Source organism: Candoia aspera, chromosome 10 (assembly GCF_035149785.1).
Source record: "Candoia aspera isolate rCanAsp1 chromosome 10, rCanAsp1.hap2, whole genome shotgun sequence".
NCBI classification, from domain to species: domain Eukaryota; kingdom Metazoa; phylum Chordata; class Lepidosauria; order Squamata; family Boidae; genus Candoia; species Candoia aspera.
Window position 1 is genome coordinate 10,201,884 of NC_086162.1, and position 23,456 is coordinate 10,225,339.

Sequence of the window (23,456 nt, forward strand, 5' to 3'; positions counted from 1 at the left end):
CTCCAAATTATGAGTGAGATGGTGGGCCTGTTCATGTGTCATACGTATTCTCTATAAAATATTTATGTAGTGAATGTGTGTACTAGTGCTTCAGGAGAAACTGCCAAGGTGTAACTATTCATCCACGCTTTGGCAATTATCAACTATATCATCAAAACGCACCCTACTTCATAATCCACTCTGTACTTCGCAGCAGCAAAAGTAATGTAAGCCTGACGTCTGTATTTGCTCTAGTCTTGAAATTTAAGGCATTGATTGAGAATGTCGGATCTCACGCTTTGGGATTCAGCCTCAGGAACTGTAAACTATATGACAAGCTCTGAACTGTCTTGATGGTTAGAATCCTTGCAGGATACTGGCTTTGTTTTTCTTTTACCTTTAGGTAGCAAATTTCATTATTACTCTTATAGTAAACCCTTTAGTTTAGTATAGTTACCCTTTCGTTCTCCAGAAAGGTTGAAAAAACCCTTCCCTAATTCCTAGCAGGCAGGGCCAAGGCTGGCTGGATATTATAGGGGTTTCAGCATATATAATGCCAGAACCAAACAATGCAGGGCAAAATGACCTTTGCTGTAGACACTTGCAAAAGTGTAGTAGTTGTTATTAGCGCTTCTCCTACATAGTTTCACAGCTACTTATTTTTGCACTGGGCTTGACTAGTTCTTTTAGCGATGTTTATCGATGCATGATGCAGTAAAGGGTTTTGTTTTTCAGCCAGTTTGTTGCAAAGCCTGGGCTGAAAGGGTGTGGCTGGCCCAAGATCAGTCCGCTGGCTTCTGTGCCCAAGGGCGACTAGAAGCTGGGTTTCCCACTCCCAGTCCAACACCTTAACCACCACATCATGATGAGTCTCTATACAATTTCAAAAGAGTAATGGATGATAGTATTGCTCAGTCATAGCAAAGGATTTTCCCCTTCATAATTACCAGTGCTATATTAAGAAGGCTGATTTTCTTTTTTTCTTTTTCTTTTTCTTTTTTTAATGTTGATGCTTGGCTTGTTTTCTGTTTCCAACAGAGAGAGGTGTGTGTTTACCAACAGTATCGCTATGGATACTGTTTGTTTATATTGAAGCAGCAATCAGATTTAAGGATCTCAAAAACTTTCATGTAGACCTTTGTCGACCTTTTGCTGCGCACTGGTAAGTGTATATTCCAGCATTTTTCTTCTTTTAAGCATTCTGTAGCATAAGAACATAAGCAGCACCCTGCTGGATTGGACCCCTGGCCCATCTAGTCCAGCAGTCTGTTTTCACAGTGGTCAACCAACTGCACATGGCAACTCACTAGTCTTCCAGCACGTGGCCTTCAGAGGCAGTGACGCTGTCATCAAAGCTAATAACCATTGATCCCCATGATCAATATTCGTAACTTCATCCAACATTCATTCTTACTTATTTACTGGGGTTACAGGCTGCTCTAGTCTCAAGTAACTCTGAACAGCTTATATCTTTGAGCAGGCCAAACTTTTAACTGCTGTATGGAATATGCATGCCATGTCTGTGGTTACAAAATTTTAATTCTTCGGATTACATCACATTTCTGTAATAGCACTGGGAACATTATACTGAATTAGAAGTGGAAATCTACATATGTATTTGTGAGTGGGAGCACTCCAGAACTTTATGGAACAGTAATCTTTATTTGGATACAGTCCATGATACGGACTTCAGTAGTGCTATTTCTGACAACAGTAGTTTTAATGCTCTTCCTTCATGTATTGGGATTGCTGTCAGATATTTCCAGGCTAACGTGAGATTTACAGCAGACGTTTAAAATGGATATACCTTATGTGTATTTAAGTGCCTGTTTAAATCTTGTGCAGCAAGCAAGGTGGATGTTTGTTCTGCCCTATTTTTGCACTTTGGTGATTTTTTAAAAAACAAACTTTTGATTTTCAAACTGTGTCCATTTAATTGGAACAGGTAAATAAAACTTTATGTTAAAAAAAAACATTGTGCACTAGATGTGCATTTCAGGTAATACAGTAGGCAATTATACCATCACTGTGCCAACAGAATTACAAAATCAGAAATGAAATTACTTTGTATATCTTTGCACAGTAGCCTTTGAGTGGTAGATTGATTGAGAATGATAAAAGTCATGGTGGATTACAGAAATGAATGGGAATTTGTGACACCAGAAATCTGCCCCACTCGGCTGTATCTCTAACTTACTTTTTCAGTTCTTTTAAAACTGTCTTTCCATTACGTATCCTGAGAACATTCTCTGTTTTGCTGGTTTACCATGTGTTAAATTCAGTATTTGGGATATTGAATCAAATCTACCTCTCAAATGGTATTAAAAGTGCTTTGTTCCTCTCCAGCACAGAGGAATGTGTTTCACTGTTGTTGCATATCTTTAGTAGTATTAAATGCTAACTGAAAGAGCTAATTTATCTGTGAAATGCAAAATTGTTCTCTGGGAGAATTATTCCACATTACTTCCTAGCTTACATTGATACAGCAATACTCAAGCCAGTTTCTCATATTTCCTCAAAAGACAGCTAGATATTTAAATCACCTGAAGGTGCCAAAATTTAGAAGAGACTTATCTTTACCACTGTAGGAAGAAAGTCATGCTAGACTCTGGTAGTAAAAAATCAGGAGTTTCATCTTTTCTTCATCAGAAACAGAGAGTGCCTGATGGGTATAGGATTTAAATTGGGACGAGGTAGAAGGAAGGGAGAGGCCAGGTTTCATTATGCAAATGCAAGTTACATAATGAGACCAATTACAAATACCTTATCAAATAATAATAATTTATTAAACTATTCAGTTGTGATGTGTTAAAAACCCATTGTGTTTGTTGAGACCATTTGAGATAGCCTGAAACCTTTCAGTGTTTGTAAGTTCAGCCACCTCATTCAGTGGTGCTGTAAAAGTCCCATTTTTTCGATCTTAAACAGAGATCTTAAATACTGTAGAGTGTCAGTGTCTGGGCAGTCTGGCTATAGATAATAGATTTGGTGGTGTGTTCTGGGTGGAAGCTGGAAATAGATAGGTATGCATGGTGATTTGTAAGTTTCCTGTATAACATGGTAATTATGTGTCTACAGGTAAGTTCTTGTTTAAAGACCACTCGTTCAGCAGCCGTTTGAAGTTACAACAGCACTGAACGAGTGGCACTTACTACTGGTCGTTGAAGTTCCAGCCATCCCAGCTCCCTTGTGGTCATGTGATCACAATCTGGGTGCTTGGCAACCAGCCTGCACTTAACGATGGTTGCGGTATCCCACAGTCACGTGATCGCCATTTGAGACCTTCCCTGCCGGCTTCCCAAGAAAGTCAGTGGGGAAGCTGGCAGGGAAGGTCTCAAGTCACTCTGGTAAGTTGCTCACACTCTCCCCCACCCTGCAGCAGCCACTTGTACCTCGTCTCACCGGCCACCTGCACACCCTCCCCCACTTGGCAGCAGCCATTTGCTAGCCTGCTTGCGAGCCGCCTGGGACTTGCTTAACGACGGCAACAGGGAGTGCCTGGTTTGCCATCGCTAAGCGATGCAGTCATGTGACATTTCACTTTACAACCGCATCGCTTAGCGACAGAAGTTCTGGTCCAAATTACCTTTGTTAACCAAGGACTACCTGTATTGTTTAGCTTTACCATGACATCAAGGAAACAGACTTGTTCCTTAGATAGGTCAAGGCTGAAGTTGATGGTCATGTTTACTTGTTGAAGTCATGATGGTATTTGATGAAATATTAATTTGTGTGGGTTCAAATGAGGAAAATGTCATCAGTTAATTTCATGTACTGTAAAGGAGGGGCTTTGGGGGTAAGAGTTGAAAAAGTGTTCTAGATCAGCCATGAAGATGTTGGCATGGTGGAGCCATGTGTGGGCCCATGGCTGTGCCACTGACTTGCAGGTACACGCTGTTGCCAAAGGTGAAATAGTTATGGATGCGTACAGAATCTGAGAGCAAGGCATGTTGTTTTGGTACATTTCAGTGTGTTAGCTGAAGGGACGGGAAGGGAAATATAAGAAAATGCCGTATGCATACCAGACTTTGTGTACAGAGTGGGAACACAGCTCACCTTTTTTTATATAATGGTTTTTATATCTGAGCAACTTTTATAACTCTCCTTTTAGTCAAGTTCCCAGGCCACATAGATTTATTTTATCATTGCTATTTATAGGCTGACCAGAAAGACACCATCTCCTTAAATGGTGCTACATTTTGCTTTTTTGCTTATAGAACCTGACAAAGGTTGATTTCTTTGTCTTATTTTTATTGTTCTGTTGCCTTGTGCCTTATTGCCTTATTTCTGGCTTTTGCTTTTATTAGTTTTACTGTTTTGGTGAAAGGTGAAAGGTCCCCCGTGCAAGCACTGAGTCATGTCTGATCCTTTGGGGGGACGCAGCTTTCATGATGTTTTCTTGGCAGACTATAGTGGGGTGGTTTGCCATTGCCTTCCTTTACTTATGCTTTTTTTTTTTAAAACTGAGATTTTCTGCCATTGACCATAATAAAACAATTTATTTTATTGCCACTTAAAATCTGAATTCTTCCTTCAGTTTGTTGTCAGCATGTCTTCCTTAATTGATTTTGCACCTTTTATGTTATTGGAGTGCCACAAAAATACGTTTTCAGATAAAATAGATTATATTATTACAGGTTGGTTCTACAGTTCTATCACAAAGCTTGTGACATTTTTGTAGTCAAATGATTTTTTTCCCCTTGTTAGTTAAGTCAGTATTTTTATTGGTTGATACAGGCTCCATTACCTCTGAGCAGTTGAATCCATTTTCCTTTCAACTTTCATATTTGCTTTTGTTTTGTGGATAATAATGAACGTTGGATGGTTCAAAAAAGGGAGTGTTCTCAAATCTTTATTACGGTCAGAGACCAACATAAAAAGGGAGTGTTCAGCCATGGTGGTGGTGACTTCTAGAAGTTGTATTTCATTTTCGATATGATTATGGGAATGCCAAACATTGGGTTTGGGGGTTATATGAACACACTGGTTTCTGACAACTTAGGGTTAGTAAATATTTATTTGTAAACACTTTATTTATTTATTTATTTATTATTACATTTCTCTGCCACCCATCTCATACACAACGACTTAGAAAAATTATAATTTAAAAAAAAATGGGTTACTGAATTAATTTACTGAATTTCATAGCGGTTATGCTGGGATTCTACAGGTCTCAAAAAAGGTTCAGTTTCCAGAAGTGAGCAAAATGTTTGGGCTGCAGAACTATAGTTTTTACTTTAAAATTTATTATTTTAATTGATAGATAATAATCAAATGTAGAAAATTAATGTACTCTTCTATTAATTTGTGTGTTCTAAAACAGGAGTGATGGGGAAATTATAAATGCTTTCAATAATCTCAGCTGCATCTTCCCAGTATTAAAAAAAACGGAGAGTACTCTGTTTCTCTTTTGATCTGAGAAATCAAAAAGCTTCAGAAGCTGAAGACCTTCGTTGCAAGGTCTCAGGGTAACAGTGGAGACTTGGCAGCTCAGTTAAACAGCAGCTGTGCCAGGCTCTTAGGGAATGTGCACTTGAACCTGACGACTGAAAAGTGACGGAATATCTGTGCCTTACCTCTTTTACAGACAAGGGGGCTTCTAAGGATAATTCTTTGATATCTGCATTGCGATTGCCCTGTGTCACACTCTGAGCTATTAATTTGCTCCGATGGCTCTGTCTTGATTAGTAAAGCCTGTTTTTTTTTTCCTCTAGTATTGGATACCCTGTTGTGACTTTGGGCTTTGGCTTCAAGAGTTACGTCAGCTATAAAATGCGATTAAGAAAACAAAAGGAAGTGCAGAAAGAAAATGAATTTTACATGCAACTCCTTCAGCAAGCGTTACCCCCCGAACAGCAGATGCTACAAAGGCAAGAGAGAGAAGCAGAAGAAGGTAAGTTCTCACTTAACGGAGGCCTTGGGCGGAAGTAATGGTTTGCAGATTTGGAACCCATCTTATGAATTAATGGTACTTTCCCCTCTTCTTTTTAACTCCAAACCATGGATTCTTGAATCAGGTACAACAGCATGGTTTAATACAGTTTAGGGATCTTTGTTTCTGTATCGTTTGTAATTATATATGCAGGGTTTCTTTGGAGTCATTCTACCTGCCCTTCTCCTCAAGAAGCAGCTGTTGCATCTTTGGTCATGCCCCTGGGCAGGTGAATGCCTGTGACTCAGTTTTCCCGGGAGAGAAGTTTGTGCCTTCTCTCTCTCCTTTTTTTCCTGCAGCTGGCAGCCTTTCAAAGTGTTGTGATTACACATGAGTAAACTTCCTACCACCTTCCAGGTAGTGATCAATATTACAATATTGTGTGCGTGCTCCTTTGCTTAGAACTTTGTGCAGCTCTCTAGATAATCCAGGTCACAACATTGTTTACTATGATGACATTACTATTGGTTTCTGAGACCTTGCACCCTCTGCCCCGTAGCTGATTCTGCAACTTCAGTAACTTAGCCACAGATAGCACTCACTGTAGCAAGTTGTGGGTAATACTGGACTATGCTTGGAACTGGCCCAAGGTCAGTAAATGACATTGCTGTTAGTGGCCAGGTCTTCCCAATTGTCTCCTCGTATTCAGAGACCCTTCCTTCCTCTCCCTCTGCCCCCCCCCCAATTCTTTTCTCTAGGAGATTTTATACTGCTCAATGATCTTAATTCTGAGTTTCCTCTTCTTTGCTTAGTTTGAACCCCATGTCTTGACCAGTTTGAATATCACCATTTACCCTTTAAAATGCACTTTGTCCTTTCACTGCTGGGAATCTTCGCCATTTGTGGGAAATTATGTTCAAATACATATGCCTTCCGATGAAAGCTCTGCTCCAGATTAAGTATTACCTTGGTACTCAATCAGTAGATAAATCCTTCCAGTCAGTGAATTATATTGTTCCCCTTTTTTCTTTTTACTCTTCAGATTTTAGAGTCACAGAACAGGGGCAACCTGGTTCTATACCACTTTTGAAATGGGGTTTCATCTGCTTCTCTTTTCTAAACTCTTAAGGATAAAAGAGAGTTTAATGTAGCGGTTAAGGCACCAGGCTAGAAAGTGGGAGACCGGGAGTTCTAGTCCCACCTTAGGCACAAAGCCAGCTGGGTGATTTTGGGCCAGTCACTCTCTCTCAGCCCTAGGAAGAAGACAATGGCAAACCACTTCAGAAAATGCTGCCAAAAAATGTTCAGGGCAGTTGCTAGGAGTCAAGACTGACTTGAAGATACAAAAAAAAACCCACCAAAAAAAGCATAAAGAAGCGGAAGAGAACTTTTACCTATGTATTTGTAGAGTGTTCACATTCAAGAATGACAAATAATGCTACTGTTAATAAGGACTGAAGTATTACCCCACAGAGATATACTTGTTAGATAACATTTTCTTTGTAATACACTGTTTATTGGCCAAATTGTTTTCTATGTGACCATTTTAGTTCAGCAGAATATGCCTTTCTGAATGCCACAGATTTGCACTCAGGCCACACTGTGTACATTACAATCTTGATGTCCAGGTTCATTCAGGAGATTGTCACGCTTGTGTGCAAGGACAGGAACACTGTTACAAGGATAAAGATACACATATCAATTAAAAAAGGAAAGGAGAACAATCATTCTGAAGGGGGACAGGAAAGGACTAGGTCCCTGATTCCTAGAGTTTGAGCACATGATGAGAGCCTCAGACAGGTCATATTCTTCATGTCACCAGTGTATGTATTGGTGAAAAAAAATGACCTTTAGAGTTCTCCATTTTTCAGGGGAAATTAAACACTAGTAAATCAACTCCTTTGTTAAACTGAAGAGAACATGTACTTTTTATGACTTAATAACTTTTCAGAGTAAAGTTTTGTTTGATATTTACACATTAATCATATTCAGTGTACTAACTGAATGATGGGTGTGTATGCTGCTTGATAGTACTGAATGAAAAGGAATTTGGAAATAAATATATGAATATAGATTAACATCCTGATCCTGCGGGGTGTGTGTGTGTATTGAGAGAGTGTGAGAGTTTGATCTCTTAGTTTCACCAGACCTTACAGTAATTAATAATTCCTAAATTGAGGCTATTGACAGATGAAGTTATATTCCATGTTATGAAAAGTGAAGGCAGAAGAAAAAGTGAAGCCATTTTTTAACGTTCAAAGCAAGCAACTGTACAGTGGATTTTAAACAGCAAAATTGTCATGAAGGTCATATTTAGCATTATCATACTGTGAAAAATAAAGTCTGCAATGTCTGTAAATATACCCATAGTGAATCTTTTGTTGCTGGAGTATAGTTCTTTGTAGGATGCTATGCAACTCCTTCATAACTCTGATTCTCCTATGTTCATACAGAAATTATTCTAACAAATTAGCCTTATTGGAGGCAGTTTGAAGGCAGTTTGAAAGGTATTTCTTAAATAAGCACTACTGTAGAATATGGAATGTGGGTAAAGAAATATATTCAGTTGGAATGATAAATTTAGGCAAAGATGCCAGTAGCCTTGTATGCCTTTGATTTAAATCAGATTAGAAAATTATGTTGTAGCAGGGGAAAATACATGTTTCTTGTTTTATAAAAAATCTGCAGCAGTTACTTGGTTAGTTCTGTTGGTGATTTAAACATTGTTTGATCCACTAAAATAAAGCCCTAAACCTTCAATATTTAAAAAATTTTAGCATGTTCAAAAAATATTTAGGGGCTAAGAAGTTTTAAGAGTTCTTCAGCAATCACTTGATGAAAGTTCTTACTATTAGACCAAGAAACTAGAGGAAGCTTGGCTGAGAGCAACATCCGGCTCTAGAACTGTAAATAGCTTGCCCAAATTCTGGGACTATATCTGTTTTGACACACACACTTCACTAAAATTGATGAAAATGTATTTTTACTTTAACATTATTATTATTTATTTATATTTACATTCATTTGTCATTGGTATACTTTTTCCCTCCATTTAGAAAGCGGGTTATAGTTGAGTTTTCCAAATTATATTGAAGCTTACTGAGATGGCCTAGTTGATGCAACACAGGAATCAGCCTCAGGAATCCATTAATTCAGAAACTATTAGGAATTTATAATTTATTTTTTTACACTATAACTGAAGGAAAAATGTTTTTATTGGTGGGGAGTAATAGAAGCAATGTAAATCCCTTGTAAAAGGAATATGAGCGTAGATGCTACTTCTGACTTAAATTTTAAATATTGTCTTTCCCTCCCTCCCTCCCGCCCTTCCGGATGTTGCAGCAGCCAAAGGATTGTCTGAGATGGATTCCTCAATACTTTTGCAACACAACGGAGGCATTCCAGCTAATAAAAAATTATCTACAACATTACCGGAACTAGAATACAGAGAAAAGGGGAAAGAAAAAGACAAGGATGCCAAAAAACATAACCTTGGAATAAATAACAATATTTTGCAACCTGTAGACTCTAAAGTACAGGAAATTGAATATATGGAGAACCATATCAACAGTAAAAGATTAAATAATGATCTTGTGGGAAGTACAGAAAACCTCTTAAAAGAGGACTCATGCACTGCCTCATCCAAAAATTACAAAAATGCTAGTGGAGTTGTGAACTCCTCCCCTCACAACCACAGTGCTACTAATGGAAGCATCCCTTCCTCATCTGCTAAGAATGAGAAAAAACAGAAGTGCTCTAGCAAGAGTCCAAGCACACATAAAGACTTAATGGAGAATTGTATCCCCAATAACCAACTAAGCAAACCAGATGCACTGGTAAGGTAAGTTTGATAGGTCACCGATCTATCTTCACCTCAACACCCTTGCCTTTTTTACTATTTGTTTCCCAGTAAGTTAAAGTGCCCTTTTTCGAGGGGAGAAACGGTGATGCTAGGAGGGGGATGTGCTAGGTATTTAGATGTGTGCATGGTCACAATTTGGTTCTGCTAGCTTGGATGCGCTCTATTCATGCAGGCTAGTAGCTGAATCGGTAGAACAAGGTAAGATATACAGGCTTCAGTTTGGCACATGATTACTTATAGTTTACGTAGTGCAGTTTCTTTGGGTAGGTGTTTCATTGCTAAGAATAAATAAGCAGTTGATTACAGTTGTCATAGTGGCCTTGATATTCAGGCTCATGCCTGAGGTTTCTGAGAGCCTCTACAAATTAATTTTTTTTTCCATCCGTTCAGTCGTGTCCTGGCAGTTTTCTTGGCAAGGTTTTTCAGAAGTGATTTGCCATTGCCTCCTTCCTAGGGCTGAGAGAGAGGGACTGGCCCAAGATCACCCAGCTGGCTTTGTGCCTAAGGCAGAACTAGAACTCACCGTCTCCCGGTTTCCAGCCTGGTGCCTTCACCGCTACACCAGACTGGTTCTCACAGATTGATTGGCCTCAACTAAATAAGATGAATTCAGCCTCGTGTGGTGCAGAGTGGTAGGCAGCAGTATTGCAATCAAAACTCCCCACGACCCGAGTTCGATCCCAGCGGAAGCTGGATTCTCGGGTAGCCGGCTCAGGTCGACTCAGCTGTCCATCCTTCTGAGGTCGGTAAATGAGCACCCAGCTTGCTGGGGAAGGCGAGGACTGGGAAAGGCAGTGGCAAACCGCCCCGCTCTATAGTCTGCCAAGAAAACGTCGCGAAAGCGGCGTCCCCCCAAAGGGTCAGACCTGACTCGGTGCTTGCACAGGGGACCTTTCACACAAATAAGATGAACTTTCAAAGTCTGGTAAAACAGAAAAGAGAAGTAAAGAAAAAAAATGCATGTTTACTTAACTTGGTCTGAGAAAAAGTGATGAGAAGGTTCTCTGCAAGATTTTGGAACTGATCTGTTTGTGAACGTTCCACAAATAATTCCACAAATTCAGCTGTTCTTCCACCTCCACCTCCAATCTACCATCCCTGGTTATTGAAGGCAATGTCTCTTTTGAGTAGCTCGACCCCTGTGGATTTTATGGACATGTAATTTGGGGGGGGAATGTTGCAGAAGTGGTTTGTCATCGCCTTCTTCCAGCATGGTTCTTGGTGTTTCTAGTGTAGCCTACAGCTCTGAGGTCCACTAAGAAGATCAAGGTTTGTTCTCATTTCTCTGTACAATCTTGAAGTGCGTTCAGGTTGAATCAGTTCTGACCACTCATACATGTTTAATTTACTGCTGTTGTGTTTAATTTACTGCTGTTGTGTTTAATTTACTGCTGTTGTGTGCTGCATGTGTAAAAGTTGGTCCTCAACTTGACGTCTTCCAGCTGCGTTGAGAATATTGCTCCCAAAATTCCTGTTGCAGCTTCAACACAGCAGGAAAGCTTTGGCCTGAGATACAAACAGCAATTGTTATCATTAGTTTGATCCTATCATCTTAAATTTAATTTACATTCGTCTTCTGGGCTTATTTTAATCTGATACCCATTCTGGACACGAGACTAAGAGAGTAGCCTTAGCAAAATACCTTTAGAGGGGCATTCCTGTTGATTATGACTTCTCAGTGGGATTTACTATCATTTACCGTGGTGGCCTTCTGCATTATTTCTCCGAGTCAAACATCAGAGTAATGGTTTAGTACTTCCAGAAGGAAATAAGCTCCCTGGTTTTTAATTTGTGGAACTTCTTGAGGTTTGTTTTATCGCCTGTGTGTTTTTCAGTCTATGTGCTGATCACACTCTGATCACACACATGTTAGCAAGTGCTTGGATGAGAGCTAACAAATTAAGTCTGGGCAAGACAAGAGTTCATCCATGCAACAGGAATAGTTTTAGGTTGCACGTTCAAGTGGTAATTAAAAAAAGCACTCTTTTCCACTGTTAAGAGTCCTGCACAGCAGTGCGTCTTCCTAGAACCTTCCAATAATTACATTTTATGCGGGGCTGTATTTGAAAACTGTTCAGTTTCTTCGGTTGGATGATAATGCTAGAGGGAGGTTTGCGGGTGGAGGAAGAGTTGTGTATTTGTTGTTGTGTACAATTCAGGATGCTGACTGTGACCTAAATACAGGGGCCACGTTTTTTTCCTTCACTTAATCCTAACCAGAAGCTGGAATTTTATAACAAGAACCTTATCCAGGTACATGAAAAGGCTTTTTCAGTGGTAGCTCCACAAGTTTGAAATTCCTTTCTCAGAGAGCTCTTTCTGGGTTCTCTGCTTCTGATAAGGAGGACAGTTAAGGCTTTTCTTTTTAATCAGACTTTTTGAAGTTTCTGAAATATCATAGCTATGATGAGTTTTACTGTTATTTAAAAAAAAAATCAAAGTAGTACATACCAGTCTTGACTTTCTCATGGAAGAAAAAAAGAATACAAATTATTTTAAATAATCCCAGTAGCAAATGGGATCTGTAATAAAAATAGCGTAATGTGGAGTGTTCCATTTAAACAGCCATGTTTCCTGCTTGGATAATTTCTCTCTCCCCATCCACATTTTATACCCTTCCTGCCCAATTTTTAGCCACCATTCTGTCATTCTTGGTCCTTACTGTTAATAGTTTTGTTGTTGTTGTTGTTTTTAAACCCAGTTGGGGTTCCTCAAGTCTGCTGATGCCTTGCACATGGTGGTGCTGATTGGCTAGGGAATTCTGGGAGTTGAAGTCCACACATCCTAAAGTTGCCCAGTTTGAGAAACACTGTGTTAAGCTAATCCTAACCCTAATCAGAAATGGAATCAGAAATCCTAACCCTAATCAGAACTAGAAGAAAAGATTATAGTTACAGATTTGGAGAGCAACCTACCAGAGGGACTTTGTGGGCATGTGCATGTCAGATGGATGGTATTTGAGATCAGCGTTGTGATCACTTAAATAACAAAGTGGAGGCAGCTGCTTTGTAGGTGTTTATTGTGTGAAATCTAAATGATCGTTTGAAATCATTGCTGTACATGAACTGGTGAGACTTTCAGGCCAACTGTAGCATATTTCACCCAACCTTAAAGCAGCGACTGGCCATGTCAGTGGAATTAACTCCCACAGCAGACCCAGGGGCCCATTCTATCCCCGTATCTACTCTAGCAGCAGCATTATTGGAGTCAGTAATGTTATCCTCAGCATCAGGGAAATAGACTTACTCAGCCTTTGAGATCTATCAACAGCCCTTTGCTCAACTTTAATAGAACAATTTAACAAACATGAACATTTAGAAAGAAAGACTGAGCCACAGAACAGAAAGATTTCAGAAACTGGTGGCCTTGCAGCAGCTTTGCCTGACTGGTGATCTCCAATGGCTATTCAGCCATGAGCTCTAACAGTTGTAGTTCTTGCATAATTTGAAAGCACCCATTTGCAGAGGCTGCCTTGGTTAATGGCCATTCATGTTGAGAGTGGCTGTACAATTCTTGGTAAATAAAATTCTCTGGTTGGTCTATCTTCGCAGCCAGAGATCCAAGCTTTTCATTTTATGATAAAGCTATCAGTAGAGAAGCTCAGTCTCGTCTCTTCATTCTTGTTTTATGAAGGTTCTCTAGATAAAGCATGAATTCTCAAATGCTTTATTGTCAGTAGTGATTTATACCAGCACCTTTTAGGTTGTGTGGGCCCATTTCTAAGCCTATGTTTGGGTATTGTTAGAATTTTACACACCTTCATGATTTGAGTTTGTGCTAAGTGAAGTGACCCAGAAGTTGTAACGGTGTCTTGTAGCATTTTAAAGAATAATACATTTATTACTGTGTGATTTTTGTGCATCACTACCTTCCTCATAATGTGCATGAGAAATAGTTCTGAGAATGGCATATAATATAGGTACATTTAGCTTCTGAGGGAGAGGGGGAACTGATACAAGAAGTGAGAAATAATAAGAATTACCTCCCGGGATGGTTAGTGAATAATAAATACTAAAAACTTACTTTTGTGGAGTCTTTGGTCTCTCTAAGCTTGGTTATTTGCTTGCAGATGTTTTATTACCCGACTAGGTAATGAATCTCTTTTATTGAATCTAACCGCCCAGAGTCGCTCTTCGAGTGAGGTGTGTGGTGACTAAATAACCGCCCAGAATCCCCCTTTTTGGGGGGAGATGGGCAGTAATAGAAATTTGAATAATAAAAAATAAAATTAAATAAATTTGAAATATAAATAAATTCTCTTTCTCAATTCAATTCTCAATTCAATTCAATTCTCTATTCAGTTCAGTTCAGTTCTCTAATCTCTTCTATAGAAACTTATTATTTGCTGATAGTCTTTTTATACCACCTTTCCAAAAAATAATAATGCATAAAACATATAAATATACTAAAACAACATTCTGATGTATTAAACCGGTGATGGCAGTATAAAAGATGTGTATCTTGACTCCCTTTGCGGGGTGGGGGACGTACAGGTCAGCCTTAGCCCTGAAAGGAGATCGGGAGCTGCATGCATACATCCATGGAATCATCAGGAGCTCAGCTCAAGATTTTTGTTGCTACTTTTGTGGATTTGTTTACAAGACTGCAAGGGACGCGGTGGCGCTGCGGGTTAAACCACTGAGCTGCCGATCGGAAGGTCAGCGGTTCGAATCCGTGCGGCGGGGTGAGCTCCCGTTGCTCGTCCCAGCTCCTGCTCACCTAGCAGTTCGAAAACATGCAAATGTGAGTAGATCAATAGGTACTGCTTCGGCGGGAAGGTAACGGCGTTCCGTGTCGTCATGCCGGCCACATGACCCGGAAGTGTCTACGGACAACGCCGGCTCTTCGGCTTTGAAACGGAGATGAGCAGCGCCCCTTAGAGTCGGACACGACTGGACTTTACGTCAAGGGAAACCTTTACCTTTACCTTACAAGACTGCAATCTAGTGCTATTGACCAGCAGTTCTAATTGCCAATTCATGGAGTTTCAGTAAATTAATAAAGAACAGTGATGAGCAGTGTTCCAAAAAAGTTATCCAATCAAGCAGTTTTGGCAAGCCACATACAATTTGATGGGCATAAATGGCTTTTCATCTCAAAAATGGCAAGGAATAATTTTGTGCGAGTGCTGCATTTTAATATGATTGGGAGTCCCTTGATGAATGAAGGTCAGATATGGGGAGAGTTTTCATCTTCAACATACTATGATGATAATTAGTTATACACTCCTGTTTTTCTGTGTTTGTATTCTGCTTCAAACCCAATACAGGATTCTCAAAGCAATTCACACATTTCAGTGAACAAATAAAAGTCATGAATGTATCCTAAATAAGTATCAGCTCAAGACATTTAGTCACCAATGAGGAAATGTTTTTGAGACTAACCATAGAAGTCCTCCCTCTGCACCATCTAAATATGAGTTTATGTAGGCAAGCATGAGAGCTAACAGCCAGACTCACAAGCTGCTGGTTTATTGAAAAAGCCATAATTGCTTATATTTGCACAACATCAAGCCTCATATCATAATTTCACAAATCTCAGTGGCTGGCTTCATATTTAACACTAAGACACAACCAAATAAACCACATTACACCTTGCTACAAGGAATGAGTCCAGCCTAAATGTTGTCTTTGGTAATAACAAGCTGTGAAATTTGTACCTGCTAAGCAACTTTTTCCTTCCTTTGATGGTTGATCAACATATATCTGCCATTGACACCATTTTCCTTGAAGTACACATTAATCTGGCACATGTGCATTTCCAAACAGGTAAGTAGAGGGATTTTGTAGAAGAGAATTATTTAGAAGGATGCTTAATTATCCCTAGCAAAAGTCTACCCTCTATCTGGTTTCTGGTTTCTTAGGTAAGCAAAATAGATTTTTCCATTTGCAGGGAAGAATCAATTGACCCTTCTTTGTTCCTGGAAGTAGGACTACCAGCTTGCACAGAACTATATTTGTGGCTCTTGTACTAGTAGTAAAATTTGTGGTGTTTATTAGGATTCTGAAAGGGCTTGGAAAATATTCTTAATGCCTCAGATCAGAGTTTTGCTTTCTCATTAAAGTCACGATCCTCTAGAGAAGCATTTCAGGAGGTGATAACTCGGAATTGAGAAATGGCTCTGAAGAGATAGGTAACCTTTTCCCTACTACTGCTTTCTGTCTGCCATATCTGCCACACACAGCATGCTTCTAGGCATGCAAAAGAGGATAAAGCAGCTGGGGAACATCTGTTTTCTTCAGCTTCTCGCTACTAATTTATTTTATAGTTTTTATTAAAGATTTTTTAAAAGGGAAATAAAAACTAATACAAGCTACTTTAAAGTAATAAAAAGAATAAAAAGAAAAGAAAAAGAAAGAAATCAAAGAGAAAGCTAAAAGTGCAAGGGGGGGGGAGTAAAAAATAGAAAAAGATACAAAGAAGTAGCGTCCGATCTTCTTTACAGCAGTTATACGTTCAATTATAAATTTACCTCTTCTCTGTGGTTACAACAGAACTCTCTTCTTTCTATAACCTGTCCTGTCTAAACATCAAAACCATAAACCATAAGTTCATTTTTTTCTGTTTTCTGAAAAAAGTCCATAAGGGGTTTCTAGTCAGCAATAAACATAGGTGTCGTCTTTTCTTCTGATCAAAGAAGTCAGTTTAGCCACCTCAGCAAGTTCCATCATCTTTACCAACCATTCCTTCACTGTGGGTAGTGCTGAACCTTTCCACCTTTGTGCATACAATAATCTCGCTGCAATTACCATGTACAAAAACAAAGGTCCATGACTTTTTCCCAACTTTTTCAATCCTACGCTTCTCACTACTAATTGTCTCTTTGCAGTACTGCTATGGCATATAAGAACCAGCTGTTGGGACCTCGTGTTCATCTATATACAATGTGAAACTTTCCTCTGACATTTAACAGGAAAAATACGTGTTTTTTTCTATCTGCAGAAACTGTGTGTGTGTGTGTGTGTGTACCAGTAACTTTCTGTTGTAGCACAATTATTTTCAAGTGCATAAAGTTTTGTTGAAGTAGCATCAGGACTTAATATAGATTTCCCTCGCATTATGTGAATTCACTGTCACAAGATTTTTGCCAACATTTGCATCAAAGATCTGGGAATGTGCCAAAAAGCATTCTTTCCACACCAAAATTGCTTAAACATTTTCCTGCCCAAACCCCATTCTGCCTTTACACATTTACCACCATGTGCAGTTGTTCCAGTTGCACATCCTGTCACCATTTCCTTTCATACCTGCAATAGCTATTACTGTTACTGTGGGGTCAAAACAAACATCAACATCTTGTCCAACCCCCTTACCCAAAAGGAAAAAGAAAAAGACACTAGAAATAAAAGTGAATATATTACATCCCACTGAAGCTGGTGAAGGATCCTCAGCTCTAGTATATGCTTTTAACCTGGGAGAACCTACTGTGTGCAACATAGCAAAGACAGCTAATTAAGTTTGTAGTGCAGTTACTTATTTTACCTCTCTGTCTGCCATGGTAACCACAAGCATTAGATATCCAGCTATAGACAAGATGAAGTACATGCTTTCACTGTACACAGAACATGAGGCAAGGAAGAAAGCATGTTTTAGTAATGTGGTGCTTAAGAATAAGGCTCTAAAAATTGTGAGCACATCTGTCAATGCATCTGGGTTACCAAACTTGATCATTCCCCTCAACCCTTTTTCTCCACTGGTTCAGTGTCTCACTTTATGCAAGTTTCCTTTATGTGAGGTTTTTGGGAAATGTAATCCAAGCCTAAAGGAAAAGTTTATTCTATATATTCTTCTGCTAAGATTATGAATACCTGCTTTGCATACAGGGCTCCATGAACTTCATTTCTTATGAACACTTGTTGAAATTTTTCAGGTAAAACAAATCTGAAGAAGATCTTTGCATGGGGAATGCGATGGTTTTTAGGCCTGAACAGTTCTGATCTAGGTATACTGAAGATTTGATATTATTATAGGAGAGATATATAACCTTTCTGCAGATCGGTAAATAATTTATTTGCAAACCCTTTGAAAAAGTTATATGAAGAGCAATAGAGTCTTTCTTTGGCTGTTTCTTTGGTACTTCATAGTCAGCAGCGCAATACGGCATCAAAGAGGGAGCCGTGAAATTTATCAGTTCAAGCTTCATCCCAACCACAGATTTTCTAGGCTCCCTTAATCAAACACTCACTTGGCCCTCTCTCCACTCTGAACTAGTGGGAACTAGTATTCCTTTATTTTTAGGATAATTGCTAGAATTTTATAAAAGGAAAAAGACAAACAAGATAAGAAACAATAGGTGTGAATATTAATAAAGAAAGCCCAGCAAAACAAAATATATGTATATATGACACTAAATATGTAAAAAATTATTCTGTTTTTAAGCAACAAATTAAACTTGCTTGCACAGAATGTTATTAATAGGAGTTTTCATTACATCAACAGAGAGCCAATTCAAGTTCTAAGATTAAAAACGTATCTTCAGTTCAGGATTTTAAGTCTGGAGAGTTTCTTTCCAGCAACACCAACTTATCTTTTCAGCAACACTCCAGGCTCAGAAAGTTCAAAGTTCTTCTCAAATCTATGAATTCCAAGTTTATAAACTAGGGTTAGAATTAGTGCTCCTGGCCACTACTGCATACAGGTAGTCCTCGCTTAAAGATCACAATTGGGACCAGCAATTCCATCACTAAGCAACACAGTCATTAAGCAAGACATCACATGATCACAATGGACTTATGACCTCACTTCCACTGTGGTCATTAAGTGAATCACCCACAATCATTAAGCAAGACATCATATGACAGCGACTTACAGCGACTTACGATTTCACTGCTAGCTTCTTCATTGACGCTGTTTATCAGAAGCCAGCAGCAAATGTGAAGCGTGCAAATCACGTGACTCTGGGGTGCTGTGATGGTCATAAATGCCTGCTGGTTGCAAAGGGCCCAAATCTTGATCACATGACCATGGGGATGCTGCGACGGTCATAAATGCAAGTTTTTTCAATGCCATCACCAACAAATCATTAGATTAAACCATTTTATTGTAGAGGCTAGCCAAAGACTGTAATAAAATGCCATCATAACTTTGAAGAGTCACTAAACAAGGCAGTTGTTAAGCAAGGTCTACCTGTACTGATGGGTACCAGGCCAGAGTTGAATCCAAGAGAGATAAAAGGTTCGAACTGAGAAAATGGAAGCTCTGAATCTCTTCACAGTCTCTTCCTTTTCAGAGTTGCATTCTTGCCTTAGTCTTCTCAGAATTAGGTTACCCTGTTCTCTCCAATTCAGTTCCTTTTAGTATTGGAGAACATGTAAATTAAGATGCTTTAAAAAAAAACAAACCCTCCGTAATCAGCACCTAATACAAGCAATCGGCATATTTATTTTTCTCTCCCTTTAATTGTTATCCAGAGCAATTTACCTTATGAATATTTCATTTTTATTGTGAGATGGGTGATGAACAATGGAATGACATTTAATTATGAAAACTGTGTAGCTATCTCTTTGTGCACATTATTTTAGTTAGGGATATGTGCATACATTATATTGAAATAATAAAAGCAGATTAAAGCCATTAAAAGACAAAAAGGCAACCAAATCCATAACAGTAAAACAAAACAAAAAATTAAATTCAGTCTCATGGGCTTTCTGATATAAAATTGATTTCATGTGATACTTACAAAGTGGTGAATAGGGCAAAGCAATTTTCTCCAGAAAGCATCTTCAGTAACTTCCACTATTAAAAAGATAAAAACAGAAGTCTTACTTGCTCCCTACCCTTTGCATTTCTGCTAGAGGGGAAATTATTTCTTTAGCTTCACCCAATTTCAGCAGAAGTTGCCAACCTGTTCTCAAAAATACTCTCAAAGTTAAACATTAGAAATTTGGCCTTTTAAAGAAGAAAATTGAGGCTGTTCTCACCATTATAGCTGACACTCCTATGGACCTGTGGCATATATGCAGCTATATCAATTGAGGCATTGATATGCTGACCTCTTCCAGATTGTTTGTGCATCTCAATGGCAGAAGGAAGACCAGAGTTACCATCAGAAACCTATATTCCAAACCTATAGTAAATAATGGTCCTCAGATCCTCTGAGTCATATTTGCTCAGAAATGAGCATCACTGAATTTACTGGGGCTTTCTGTGTATTGATTATACACCCCCAAGTTGGTGTCAACTCTTAGTGACCACATAGATAGTCCTTTCCAAGATGACCTGTCTCCAACCTGGCTCTTCAGGTCTTCCAGTGGTATACCCATTGCCATTGAGCAGATTCATCCACCTGCTGCTGGTGTTGTTTTCTTTCCACCTTTCCCAGTATTATAGACTTCTCAAAGGAGCTGGTCTTCGCAAATTGTTTCAAAATATGATAACCTGAGCCTGAACTTTTGCTCCTTGAATGGGAATTCTGAATTAATTTGTTCTATGATCTGTTTTCCTTATATACTAGGGGGTTTTTTTTCTTTAATGATGCTGGACAGTGTGAATTCCATTAAAAAAAAACTAAAATCCTTGAGATTTTAAATCTTTATTATTTATTTTGTTTTCCATTTATTTGATTAAAACTCGGTTTTAATTAGATTTCCCTTTATATAATTATAGCAGATAGTGCAGTAGTGATAGAAGGACCCATATAATATGGTTTTATCTGATAATAGTTTTTGTTTTTAGATACTTGTGCTTAATAAGCAGCAATAATATACACAGCAAAACCAAATACATAATAACTAAAACATTTCCAAACTGAGCATGGTCCTAGGAAACAGTTAAAAATTGCCTTCAAGCACACTTCACATAGCTTTTGAAAAGCATATTATGCAAACAAATACAGAATTTACTTTTTGTATTCTCAAGGAGAAAAATCAACTGAGGGCCAAACTATACACTATACACAAATGCTTCATTCTTTCCTATACTGAAAGTTTTTTCCCCCTCCTCACTTTCAGATGCATATTTTGAAAAGGGAATCAGTCTGCTGGTGTTGTTATAGGCAAACCAAGAAAACTGCCTGTTTTGTTGGTTGCAGTTATTAAAATATTTTGTTGAATGGTACAGACTGGCAACTTCCTAGTTTCAGCTCCCTTGCTTCAGTCACAAATTAATAGCAGGTCTTATGCAGGATGCTCTTGTCTTAGCACCCATCTTTATTGGAGGAGCTATAAGAATTATTTTAAAATATGGATGGACATTTGAGCAATTGAAATATGATTAAGTATTAAAATCAGATTCTCATGTTTATTTTGACTGTCACTTGGGGGGGGGGACAGGGAAATCATGTCTTTTGAATGTGCATTTTAGGATTTCTATAGCCCAGTAAATACTGGCTGTGTCCATCCAGTTGTCTACTGCTTTGTAAATCATGATTTATGAAGCCTTGATGAAATACTCCTCTTTGTAAAAATAATCATTTTCCAATTTCATGCTGGAGCTGGGAAGTTACATCTGCACTGAAGAACTCTGATTTAATGTTTACTGGATTATTATCCCCATTTGTTAATATTAAACCCAAATTCTCCTGTTTGAACATAACGAAGACTGGCTAAATTCAAAAGAGGGTTTATATACCAAAGCTGGCATTTTATAGTCAGAGGAAACACTTGTCATCCTGCCACTAGTCTGTGGCCTCATATATGCAAAATATCAGGTGACAGTCAGCTGAATTATAGTTATTACACTTTATCTTTATTGACATTCAGGTATGCTTGAATACAACATGAATCTTTTTTAAAATTATTTAAACATACTGTACATAATAAAATTACAGGTGTTGTAAGTTAATATTAGACTCTGGAATACTGTGTGTGCAGTTGTATCAAAGGCAACTGCAATTGAGTATCAAATGCTGAGGAGTAAGCAACAGCTTCTGGAAGCTTTTGGAGTAGAACATGGGCTACGTGAGTGCTTTATATCAGTAGTACTTCACAGTATATCAGTTGGTGGAAATGCCACAATTTGGAAAGCACTAGACACATGGAGGTTGGCCTGATCCAACCAAGTAGTTCTTGGATATAATAAGATATTTAAAGAGCACATATTTAAAGAGTAACGGCGTTCCGAGTCATGCTGGCCACATGACCCAGAAGTGTCTATGACAACGCCGGCTCTAAGGCTTAGAAACGGAGATGAGCACCGCCCCCTAGAGTCGGACACGACTGGACTTTACATCGAGGGAAACCTTTACCTTTACCTAAAGAGCACATATGCCAGAATGTTGTTCTATAGAGAGTTACTATATAACAGTTTCTCAACCAGGGTTCCGTGGCACCCTAGGGTTCTGCAAGAGGCCACTACTGGTTCCCTGGGAGATCACAATTTATTTAAAAAAATATTTCAGATTCAAGCAACTTCACATTAAAGAGGTAAGTTCCATTATTTTTAGTTAAAGAACACTGTTAATACATATGTACAGGCCAATGCATGAAACGGATATAAGAATTTTGTAACTTCTGGCCTGTATTTGAGCCTGAAAGCACAAGGGTTCCCCGAGGCCTGAAAAATATTTCAAGGGTTCCTCCAGGGTCAAAAGGTTGAGAAAGGCTGCTATATAAGGAACAATCTGGCATTCCATGGAGGGTAGACTTATTAAAGCCTCTTGTACATAAGTTAAATTAATAATTTAATAATTTAGTAGGTTATGGATAGTCATATATCTTAATACTACAATTTTGTGCAATGAATGTTGCCTGTTAGTCATTTATCTGGTTACTTATTACTCACATGTCTATGGTGCTCTTGGTTGAAATCAAGGAGCTTATCCTAATTAAGGGGTCCTCAAACTGTTTAGTTCATCAACCCCTTCATGAAGTTTCAGATTGTTTATTGACCCCCAAACATTTATTATGTGAAAATAATTTAATAAATACTACTTTAACTAATAGTCCTACAAATAATAATAATATTAACAAGAACAACAACCCCCCTTGGATAGTTCCATTGACCCTTGGGGGTTCATATTGACCACTTTGGGGAACCCTGTGCTAGCTGAAGCTAGAGAGAGCAGTGTTTCCCAACCTTGGCAACTTTAAGATCCGTGGACTTCAACTCCCAGTATTCTGGGAGTTGAAGTCCACAAATCTTAAAGTTGCCAAGGTTGGGAAACACTGCTCCAGGGGCTGGCAATTCAGACATGGGATGTAGCCCTATTATCAGTCACAGTTCCTAAGATTGCTATGGATGTCATTAACATAAAGATTAAACAGCTTTGGGGCCAAGGTGCATTCTTGTCTAACAACTTTGTAAGTGAGTACGCTCTATGTAAGAGAGCCACTGACTCCAGTACGGACTTTCAGTCATGTATTTGCATAGAGGGCCTTTACCAGGTATAGAAGTCTAGGTTCCATATTTAGCTTAGCAGCGTCTCTATTTATGAGTCAAATACCAGTGTAAGGTCTATCAAAGTTAACAGATGTTTACCTTCTGTTGTATATTTGGTAATAAGATGGTATAGTACAAAGCAGTTCTCTACTGTGGAGTACCCAGGTCTGAACCCAGCGTGTTCTTCCACTAAAACATTCTTCTCAATTGCCCAATCCTCTGTGTTTCTCAAGAGATGTTTTGCATACATCTTAGCTGTTATATCAGTAAGGCTTATATCAATAAGGCTTCCTTATCTCCTTTTTTGTGTATGTGAACTATAATGGAGAGTTTCCAACCTGCTGGAATATGGCCAGTGTTGTCTGTATATGAGAACAGCCTTGCCAGCAGTGGAGCCCTCCAGTCAATGTGTATCCAAAAAAGTTC

General features: G+C 38.7%; 1 protein-coding gene across 3 annotated transcripts in view; it reads left to right on the forward strand.

Moving 5' to 3' along the window:
* MACO1 (macoilin 1) overlaps nucleotides 1-23,456 on the forward strand; it is a 70,797-nt gene that overhangs the window by 25,395 nt on the left and 21,946 nt on the right. Inside the window, exons 4-6 of one of the 3 annotated variants that reach the window (XM_063312558.1) lie at nucleotides 1,018-1,141; nucleotides 5,694-5,872; nucleotides 9,197-9,692. In XM_063312558.1, coding sequence (XP_063168628.1) covers nucleotides 1,018-1,141; nucleotides 5,694-5,872; nucleotides 9,197-9,692 — 799 coding nt within the window. Of the gene's footprint in view, nucleotides 1-1,017; nucleotides 1,142-5,693; nucleotides 5,873-9,193; nucleotides 9,693-23,456 lie in introns of all 3 variants that reach the window. The other 2 variants (XM_063312557.1, XM_063312559.1) reach the window with 2 other exon arrangements.